Source organism: Alosa alosa, chromosome 9, assembly GCF_017589495.1.
Source record: "Alosa alosa isolate M-15738 ecotype Scorff River chromosome 9, AALO_Geno_1.1, whole genome shotgun sequence".
NCBI lineage: Eukaryota > Metazoa > Chordata > Actinopteri > Clupeiformes > Clupeidae > Alosa > Alosa alosa.
Window position 1 is genome coordinate 22900115 of NC_063197.1, and position 10990 is coordinate 22911104.

The 10990-nt window shown below is 43.9% G+C and overlaps 1 protein-coding gene across 2 annotated transcripts; it reads right to left on the reverse strand.

The window, feature by feature from the left end:
* Window positions 1-274: 274 nt before the first annotated feature.
* Window positions 275-2141, reverse strand: her6 (hairy-related 6). 2 transcript variants are annotated; one of them, XM_048252668.1, is made up of 4 exons: window positions 1809-2141; window positions 1600-1695; window positions 1374-1461; window positions 275-1064 (listed from the first exon to the last, which is right to left on the reverse strand). In XM_048252668.1, the coding sequence occupies exons 1-4, from the start codon at window positions 1914-1916 to the stop codon at window positions 550-552; spliced, it is 807 nt and encodes a 268-aa protein (XP_048108625.1). In that variant the 5' UTR covers window positions 1917-2141; the 3' UTR covers window positions 275-549. The 2 variants fall into 2 exon arrangements, with proteins under 2 accessions (XP_048108625.1, XP_048108624.1); XM_048252667.1 differs by having other exon boundaries at window positions 275-1067.
* Between the last annotated feature and the right edge of the window lie 8849 nt (window positions 2142-10990).

The following is a 10990-nucleotide window of genomic DNA, read 5'->3' on the forward strand; positions in this document are numbered from 1 at the left end:
CACTACATTTCCTCGTTGAAGGCCTCGGCATCAACATTTCAAATTACTGCGTTCCTGGAACTGTGATCATTCCGAGACATGGTTTGTTTCATATTATTAATGCGTCATCATTCAATAGGCCTACTTTAAATCTTATTTTAATCTTGCATACTTGGCGCAATGTATTGCCTACTGGCTTATGTTTGTTAACAACATAGGCCAGTAAGCAATACATTGCAACTATGTTTGTTAGAATAGAAAATAGTATATGAAAGCAACACAAAACTCCAAATAATTATTTTCGATCAAATTTATTTGTCTTCCAAAAAGAAGAAACGCATCTGAGCATTCATCATATCTTTGGCATCAAGTGGTAGAAATAACACCGCAAATATAAAAAATGCAATAAGCGAACATCAATAATAAGAAATTTCATTTCAATATGAACTTTTTCCTCATAATCTATACAAATATAGTGCATAATCTTTTTAAACAAACTTGATACAAAAGTAACATTTAACATAGGAAACAAGTGACAGAGTCTGTAAGAGTCTTTAGGGTAGTCAATCTCTACCATGGCCTCCACACTGAATCCGAGGTGACTGAGGGGGCACCGGGAGACACCGCCGCTGGAACGGGCGTGCTGGCGTTGTTGTAAACGGGGATTACGGGTCCATTTGGCGCAAACGCTGCGTTGGGAATGAGAAAGGCAAACTGTCCATCTGTGGTAGGTACTAGTTGGAAGCCTCCATAGACTTTTGTAGCTTCTGGTGATAAGCTGGTGTTGGAGGCACTTTTGCAGGGCGGACCATTGATGGGTAACCCGTTGGCCTGAGGAGACACGCTGGGGATCTGAACCATGGGCTGGGCGAAAGTCGGATGCGGAGGACCGGCGGGGATCTGGTGCTGCGTGGGGTAATTCATGGCGTTGATCTGTGTCATGCAGCTGGCCAAGTGACCTAGGAGCCGGGTCCTGACTTCAGTGTTGACGCCTTCGCAGGTGGACAGGAACCGGGTTACTTCGTTCATACATTCGCTGAATCCAGCTCTGTACTTTCCCAGCACTGACGGATCTGTGTTCAAGGCTGCTGTGGAACAGATACAAAAGTTTGATTAGACATGTACATCTACCAGGTAATATCCATACAAATACTTTCAAGAGTTATCAATAACTAGCCAATACAACATTCGGTTATCTTCCAATTACAGGGGAAACGGGGTGACACATTCTAATGTAATGTAATGTAATGTAATGACAACCCTCAGAATAAACTTGGTTCGTTAATTTATTAGCCAACAGATAAACTAAATGACTTCAGGGCATTAAATTGATGCCTGGGTGTGATTCAAATATCAAGCCATGATATGCTTATACTAATAAAACCACGACTTACCAGTCATTTGCGCCCGCTGCAGGTTTCGGAGATGTTTCACCGTCATTTCCAGGATGTCTGCTTTCTCAAGCTTTGAATGTCTGGAGCTCTGTGAAGAGGAATATCGTGGTTAGAGGTATGCATAACTTATCCTATGTGGTAATTACGCATGCTTTAAGTACTTTGGAACAGCACAAAGTAATCAACTGAAGCCATGTCAGTGAATTAAAAATGTTAAAATACTTACATCTTTTTTCAGTGCATCCAAAATAAGTGTTTTCAACTGTCCCAAGCTTTCGTTGATCCTTGCTCGTCTCCTCTTCTCCATTATCGGCTTGGATGACTAAAAGAGATTTGTACAATTAAGTTACATTCCAGCGACCTGCTTGCTACCTTCGGTTTTCGTTGGAATAAATATCACGATATCAAGATGCGTCAATCAATGAAAATACCAACCTTTCTGTGTTCGGATGCCGTCTTGGGTTTATCGGGAGTCGTGTTCATGCTTGCTGGAGTCGCAGCAACAGGGGAAGAGGACGTTTTTTCCATCATATCGGCAGGCATATTCTGTCCAAAGTATCCCACAAACACCAGCGTATTAAGATAGATGAAATCCGTTCGGATGCTCAGCGACGTGCGCGCAGTTAGGGATACACAAATTCCAAATTGTGGAGAGGCAGAATCCCTTGTGGTAGTAATTCACTTTTAAGAGAGGAGTGATCCCCGGTCGGGCGGCTGTGAAAATTATGTCACTGCCTCCGCTCTTGCTGAATGCCAGTAGACTGTGCGTCTTGTCTGGACGCGCTTCGTGTTGGTCTTATTTATATCTACGACTGCACGCGAACGGCTCGTGTGAAACTTCCCAAACTTTCTTTCCCACAGTAACTTTCTACCAATCAGCGTGAGGGACACGCGGCCCGGGAGGAGGATGGCTCGTGGTCGGCGCCCCTCCATTGGTTGTTTGGTGTTTGAGCGGGCGGCCAATGGCGCACGGCCGGGTTTAGGGCACCACCGAGAGGTGCCTTCAATCATTCGTTTACATATTAACACTTTAGATCCTACCCACCCAACACAAATCTTAAGTTCCACTTGGAGAAGTCAGAGGACTCTGCCTACTGCATTATTAGCCACATTTAGCACTTAATTTATATATTTTTTGTATACTGAACTGTTATTTTCACATTTGCTCATTAGGCCTACGTGTTATATTTACTAGTACTACCAGCATATATAAATTAGGCTATTAGTTTATGATATTCCGGTGATAAATGATTACTATCGTTTCGAGCATCAACTTGTGATAATAGTTCTTATGAAGGTAGCTATTTGGATGTAGACAAAATAGTTTTAATGAGCAGGCAAACCATATCCAGAGGGAGTCAGATAATATAAATCATTTTAAGTCTCATTAGTATATTTCTACTCATTTTAGAATAAAACTGTACTGTAACTAAATGTCACTTCTTTGACTATAAGTGGTTCACTTTAAGTCAAAAGTATGTCTTTAAGCGCGCCGCCGCTGCAGCTTGGCATTTTGACATCCGTCGGCATGCAAGCGCTATTGTGAACGCGGAGCACGTGCCAGGATGTTTTATTACCGCGGTGGTTGAGGTTTGGCTGCCGGGCTGCCGGGTTGGGCTGGGGGTGGCGGTGGTGGTTTACATTAGAGGGAAGGTAAATAGCAGCTGCTGGTTTTAAAAGCCTGGGAAAACCACGCCTCCAAGAGAGAGCTCGGGCTTTATCGGAATGCGAGCCAGTGCGGAGATATTTCTGAGGGAGCGCGGGAGGGAAAGTAAGCACGGTCGGGGCAATGTTCTCTTCTCTTTTGTCGGCAGAAGACAGAATAACCGCCTCTCATTTCAGAATATAACAGAAAAATAACTCAGACCTCACCATAATTTCTCTCATAACCCACAATCACTTGAAAGTCAGCGACCTTTGGGAGCACCAGGACATCGTACAAAAAGTTCCCCTTCCGACCTCACAAACACATAGAAACAATACTTTAAAATAGGCACCGAGATAAAAAAAACACATGATAGGTTTGTTGATCAGTCAACAGGAACTTTAATTTTCATATTATCACATTTCATAGTAGTCAGTATCGCGATGGATAGGTTATGCATGACATTTGTCCTGTTTTTGAAGGATAGGCTACTATGGGTTAATTTATCTACAATTTGTCTAAAAGGACACTATCTGTTGTAACCTAATATAATATTATACAAGCACGCTCATTATTGGCTATAATCTGCATCATTATGGAGCTAAGTGGCGGTGGATGCCGGGAGTCGACTACAGCAGACCTCTCTCCCTCTCTCGCTCCCTCCCTCTGATGTGCACTCCCGGGCGTGATCTCCAGCTGCTGCCGACCCCGCGACACGTGGCGGGCAAGCGACGGGGGAAGGCGTTGCATCTGCCGGCTTGCAGCCCGCGTCTGCGGGACATTGTGCTCCACTCCAGTCCGCCCGCAGATCATAAAGGCGATAAGTCACAGCTGACGGCGCTGTATGGAGCACTGAGCTCTCTGACAAAACTACTTCAGAATAACAGAGCGCAGAACACAGCTATTGAAATGAAACAAAAACAAATAACTAACCCTAAGATTGTTTTCAAATAATCTGCACTGAAATTATTTTTATCTTTACTTGTACTTTTGTAGCCTACTTAAATGACAATATTTCTCAGCTGTTTCTTTTATATTCAACTTTCAGTGTTCTTTTTTGTCTTTCCTTAAAACACAGGAAACTCTAGGCTGTACCACTACACAGATGAAGGCAAATTAGTGTATGACTAATATGCTATATAGAATTGTATAACCTATTACATACAATTATGTTCAATTATGTCTTTGTAATTGCTCCCATAAGAAAGTCAAAACTATGTCACATTTGGCTGTCTAGATTTGACAATGAGCAATTTGTTTGGAAGTCCATCTGGTTCATTGCCTACTCCCATTCTTCTGCATAGGTATTACAGAGTTTCAAAACAAATGTATTGATGTGAAATAGACAAAGACCCATGGGCTTCAGACCAGCTTTCACATGAATGACTTTGGCATGCTCAGGTTGCGGGGAATCTTAAGACTGTATTATGTTACAGGGCTCAAAGAGTTCCTCCATCTCTCATAGTGCTTGCTTCCTTACACACCTGGATACTACTGCTCTCTGGAATGGTACATGTCACTGATGCAGAGCAACAGAAATTTTGTTTTGTTTGCTTTGTTATTGTAAGGTTGATAACTGTTGACATTGCAAATATTGGATGTTGGGTCATGCAGTATTGTGTCATAAGCTTTCTATATAGACCCTTTCAACAATAAAAACAAAAACAATGCTTGAACATTCTATTTGGTTCCCAATCTACTTCCTCTGTATTAAGATAACATAATATGTTAAAACGGAAGCCTTGTGGGGCCAACTATGATGCTGATAATGGAACTCTCTTGAAAGGGTCTATTCACCATATTCACACGTGTGTGTGTAGTATCTCTGTGTGTACCCAGCAACTGCAAACAATGCTCTCTCTCTCTCTCTCTCTCTCTCTCTCTCTCCTCCCCCCACGCTCACAAATAAATTCACGCTCACAGGCACATACAGCATGTACACTACGTGTATAGTATACACTGTATACACTCGCTTACTCACATACTCAAGCACACACACACACACACACACATACACATACACACACACACACACACAATACAGGTTATAGCTTGTCTCTCTCTCTCTCTCTCTCACTCTCTCAAACAAACAAATGTGCACGTCCTCACTCTGACCGTCCCGACTGCCCCACCTGCAGCATGCTCGCCCACTATCTTTATTGAGGCCTCTCGACCATGGACCTCCACACTGCAATAATGCAATCAGAGCCGTGGATTGGAAGGCTAAAGTACGTGAGAAAGTGGGAGATAGCACGCTCCCAACCAATCTGGCCTGCAATCACAGACAGCTTACGCTTAATGTGTAAGCCATTGCAATGCGGCAGCGGTGTCACTTGCCAACGGCTTGCGGCGGCAGCAGTGACGGACGACTCAGAGGCGTGTGGGACAGAGGGGTGGCACACGCTGGCGTGTGAGGATGGCCACTTGGCAGGGTGTCCCTGAAATAATTTTTTTTTTTTTTTTTTTAATCAGGCGGTGGAAGTATAGCCTGTCACAAAGCTGAGAATCTCCAGAGGGTGACTGACTAGTCACCACACGTTGTAAATGAGACATTCTCCGCTGCCCGCTTTTTAGCTATGCATAAACTCATCTTTCTGGGAATTATACAGTGTGTCATGAACAATTCCTCATAGATGATTTATTCATGTGTGAAAATATACTATTTATCCAGCCAAGGAGGACGTGCTGTTTTCTGGTATGCACCAGTTTGGTGCCCATGGATGTGTCTGGTTTTAAAAGTGTGTCTTGCATGCAGTTTTGTATGTTTATCTGTGTGCCAAATGAGGGTCGGAAGGCCATGAGCAGAAAGCTGCCGCGAGCGAGCAAACAGTGTATACGAGAGTGCCAATCAAAGCCTGGGCAAGGCAAACACACAGATCCTGTGAAGAATGAAAGAGGAAAAAGAGAGCGAGAGAGAGGGAGCGAGAGAGGGAGGGAAGAAAGAGTGGGCCTTGGAGACCCTCCAGTTGCCTGCCCACGGAGGAGACACATCGCAAAATCACCCACAATGCCGTGGTGCGGTGGATCATAGCCATCAACAAACACAGCAGCAAGAGAGCAAAGCGTTCAAGGCCTCGGGGGCCCCTTGTAAGGAAAGTGATAAAGCGTTGATTCATAGTCCGCCTAACACACACACACACACACACACACACACACATATATACACAGACACACAAACACTCAGATGCACATCCACAGACGATGATTCAGATACACAAATGCATGCATGCACAATCACACACACGCACACACACGCACACACACACACACACACACACACACAGACACACACACACACACACACACACACAGAAACACAAATGGGCATACACACAAACACAGATCAGCAGGGGTCACCGCCAGCTTCTCAGACATTAGCGCCTGATGTGTTGAGCAGAGTGGGGCTCTTCAAACGCGCACTCAGAAGCAGTCCGAGAGACTCACAAGCCGTTCCAGGCGGCCCCAGCTTGCTCGAGTGGGGAGAGGGAGGGAGAGAGGGAGCAAATTGCCTTTAGGGGGACCTGATGTGAAGTGGATCTCTCTCTTGCTCTCTCTTTTTCTCCCTCTTTTTCTCTCTTTCCCCTTCTCTCCCTCCCTCCCCCCCTCTCTCTCTCTCTCTCTCTCTTTCTCTCTCTCATACTCCGGAGCCTTGGAGAGCTCAGTCTCTTTGCGTCTGTGAGGGGGAGGCAGCTGAGACTGGGTCGGGGGGTCAGGCTGAGTGGAACTTCAGGATAAGCATCCGGTCGGTGGATTTGAGCAGTTTAGTTTGTGAGCTATCCAGCCCTCAGCGTTTTGTTTTCTTCTCTTTTTTCCAACGAGAACACAGTCAGATGCAAATAACAAGCAACGTGGTTTAATTTATTTATTTATGAGGGCAACTCTCTTTATCATTTGGTTTATTTTGTTTTTGTTTTGAAGGAGTTTATGTAAAAAAAATACTAGTGTGTTTTCTTTGACCTTCAGTTATGCAGCGATTGGGAGGTTGGGAGGTTTCAGAGACTGAAAGCTGGATAATTTGCTCAGGTAGAAACAGAGGTCTTGTTTTCGTAGCAGTATCAGTTGAAATCCAAAGAGAATTGTTCACAAAAGACCATGTCAGTCTGCTCATTGTTTACGCTGGAAGAACAATGCATTTGAAATACAGGTGCATAAACTTATCTGTTTCCTCTGTGAGTGGCACCTTTGTTGACAGGAGATAACGTGGTTGCTTTGAAGATATGGGCCTTCTCTAAATGACAGCAATGTGTAGAGTAATGATCTGTAATGGGCTCAGTTGGAGTGTAAACAAACAGTGAGTATCGGCAGACTTGCCTCATAATAGTCATCTGCCCCCACTACGACACATTAGCATAAAACCGCTAAGCTATGGATCAACATTTTGTTAAATAACTGAAATTCACATTCATAATGTAAAGAAACATACGTAATGCAAATATATGATGCAAGAAAGGAAAAATGAAACAGTACATAAAAGAGAAAGCAAAATGTGTGGGCTGTTAATTATCAACTCACCTTTCATTTATGTTTTATAATTCAATTCCAAGTTATTTTTGTTTTCACAAATGCTGTGAAATTAGAGATTTCATGGGAAAATCAGTTCAACACACATTACTCTTCAAATAGCAGTACTACTAAACAATAATTTTAAATAATGCCATTGCAAAGAGAGAAGAAAACATTCATACATAGACCCACAAAGAAAACTCAAAATGTCTACATTTCATAGTATGTATAGCTTTTTTGTAACAATATCACCGAAAAGTAGCTGAACATCAATAGTCAGAAAAGGTGCCTGAGATCTTCACTCAGTCCCGTGTTAAAAACTCAGTAACGTTGACTTCTGACGTGCCCTCCTACCTGGGGGCAAGGCCAACCTTATCGGCCAGGGCCTCCTCATCACCCCTCCCATTTACACACACACACACACACACACACACACATTTGCCTCTCTCCTGAACAGCATGTCTCTCTCCCCCCCGGCCACCTCCCTTCCACCTTTCCCGTGGGAGCTTGCAAAGCCAGGATAACCTTGAGACCTCAGCTGGTCCACTGCCAGAGACATTAAAGAACAGCCCCCCTCCCTCTCTCTCTCTCCCTCTCTCTCTCTCCCTCTCCACTACCATCACCCACCCCACAATTACCCACATTATTCTATTTTTCCCTCTTTTCCATTTGGTATTTTCTTTTTCTTTTTTTTTCTTTCCCTCTTTTTTTCTCTCCCTCATCTCTCTCTCTCTCTCTCTCTCTCTCTCTCTCTCTCTCTCACACCCCTTGTCTTGGAGGGGAGAGAAAAGAAACAGAAGAAAAAAACACAGCACTGTTCACATGATCTCCTGTGCAGTGTCTATTATCTGTAGGAATTGTAGAGCTGCCAATTTCAATTTAGCCAGCCTATTATCAGCCTTGAAATAAACGCCTAATTTGAAAAGTGGAAATCAAACTGTCTCTACGGGTGGGATGACTGACGTTGATTGCAAACTAACTATTCGGTGCCAGGCTACACTTTGTGTGGCTTTTGTCTCTGGCTTCCTTTTTCTCCGCCAGCTTCACGGCTGTCATATTCCTTTAGTGTTGGAAAGGTCAAGTACGGCTGCCTGGAAGATCTGAAGCGCTGGAGGAGTTTCAGGCTCCCCGGGATAATAGCCACAATGTGCGCCCGTTCCCCCTGTCGTCCTCGCTGGAATGTGTTTAAACATTTGTTTGTTCATTTGAAGTCCTGGTCCTACACATCTAGTGTGAGTTTTTTTTTTTATTTATTTGTTTTGTTTGTGTTGATGGGAATGCCAACTAGCAGCCATCAAAAGTGAGACTTCTAAATTTTCATCCAAGCAAGCGGAATGAAATGAAAGAAATTGAGGAGCAGGTTCATGAATTGATGTATTCCTATGTTATGGTAATTTTTTTATTTTATTTTTCTGGTTTAATATCACATAAACCAGACTAATCTATGATTTAATTATTTGTTTGCATGACCGCACTTTTTTTTATTATTGGTATTAAAAATGTACTTGGAGTACAATGAGTTAATGCAATCTTACAAACCTACAATAAACATGGCATATTTCTACATTAGATATCACTGGGCTGTTAAGCAAACTTGGCTGACCATCTCAAAGCCTTTCACATTTAAATGCATTTGAACAGAAGCTATCGCTGCATCTGCAAAGCTGACAGTGAGTTGGGTTTTGTTCTGCACAAAACAGTGACAAAGGGACGATATGCACTAATTCACCCCGCATTCCAGCTCACCCCCAACCAGAAAATCAATACATCTGTTGAGTCGCCTTCCTCTAAATCTCAGAGTCACTGTTTGCGGAGAGGAACATTCCTATTATTAAAAAAGAAAATAGTGAGAAACATGCATTGTGATATTGAAAGGGGAAATCAGAAATATGAGACAGCTGTCTTAAGCTTGAGTACAAAGGCCATAGATGTCAGTCTAGTAACATTTCGATTGCACCCTTACTTATTTTTCAGCACCTTTTCAGAGCCCTCAAAACACTTTGTTTGTGTGTGTGTAAACATGAAAAGCTACGGATAGCTGTGTACTACCTTTTTCACACCTGGGGAGTGCATTCAGCACGTCTCTGCCACCAAGACTTTTGGAAGTTCCCATGACATCATAGGGCGTCTTTGAGAGCCTGGCCTGATGCTCTTTGTGGCCTATCCCATTCACTCTGTCTCTCACTCACACACACACACACACACACACACACACACACACACACACACATATACACACCTATGACCTCATCGTCAGCGCTTTCTCTTCAGGTTTCACCTTACAACCTGAGTGTCAATCTCGTTCCCCTTGGCTGTCTTCATGGCCCTCACAGGCTGCTCTCTCACCCCACCCATTCCAATCCCATTGTCTTCCACTGAACATGACTACTGTCTTAAACCCGAGAGAGTCAGCTTTCACTAGTAGGCCACTGGCCATAATGATGGTCAATGATAGCAAACTGATGGCTGCGTTTGACAGTTTCAGCATAAGGGCTTTACCCATAAACTATGGCTGATTTTAATTTAGATTTAAATGTCCCTGTATTTTATTGATCATTGTTGCATTTTGGGGTAACAAAACCATTTTGTGAAGAATATTCATGCATAGATCCACAAGTGCCCTACCAAATATTTCAAACAATGCTATTGTTTAGTTTGGTCTGGATTGGGAAGGTCTGAAGAATTAATAAAGAGAGTAAGATTTTACTATAATTTCCACCAAATGAATACACATTGTCCCTCCGCCCTGGGCACACCTGAACAGAAGTCGAGGATGAATCATCAGTGTTGTTGAATGACAGTTTTTGAATAAGCACACGTATAAACTGGAGCCAGTAAACAGTCAAGCTCCTTGATAGTCATAAGGTGAAGAGTTCAAACAGCAAGCAGGATCCATCCGTGTGACTCTCTCTGTCCACGGCCCAGAGCAAGCCACCTTAACCGGATTAAAAGCAGGCCCTGCCTGATCCACTCGGATAACAACATCTGTCAAATGAGGTGCTTTAGTACCCATGGATAAGAGGGTTGCCCCCTTATCTCTCACAATGCTATCAGAGCCAGATCAGAGGGAGCCCCTTTAACAAGTCATCACAGGCCAAGTGTGCCTGTTCCTGGAGAGTGTGGAGCAGGATGGCAGGGTGGGGCTGGTGGAGTTGGAAGGTCACTGCCAGGGCCTTGCCCCCCTCATTAAGGTGAAGCTTCTCCTTGGTCCAGAGACACGAGCCTGCCCACCCCACCCCTGCTTGCCCACCATGGCGGCGGTCATCCCAGTGGCCTCGCAGTCACGCTTGGCAAGGAGCACCGGAGTGCCGGTCAGACAGGATTTAGCGACTCAGTGGCCTATTAAATCAAGCAGCCGCTGGGAGAGATTTGGAGGAGCTTACGGGGAAGATAAGTACAACGGGGGTCGATTTTCCCACACATCGGCCAATTACTCCGCTGAGAAAGCTCGTAATCCATGTCCTCCGCT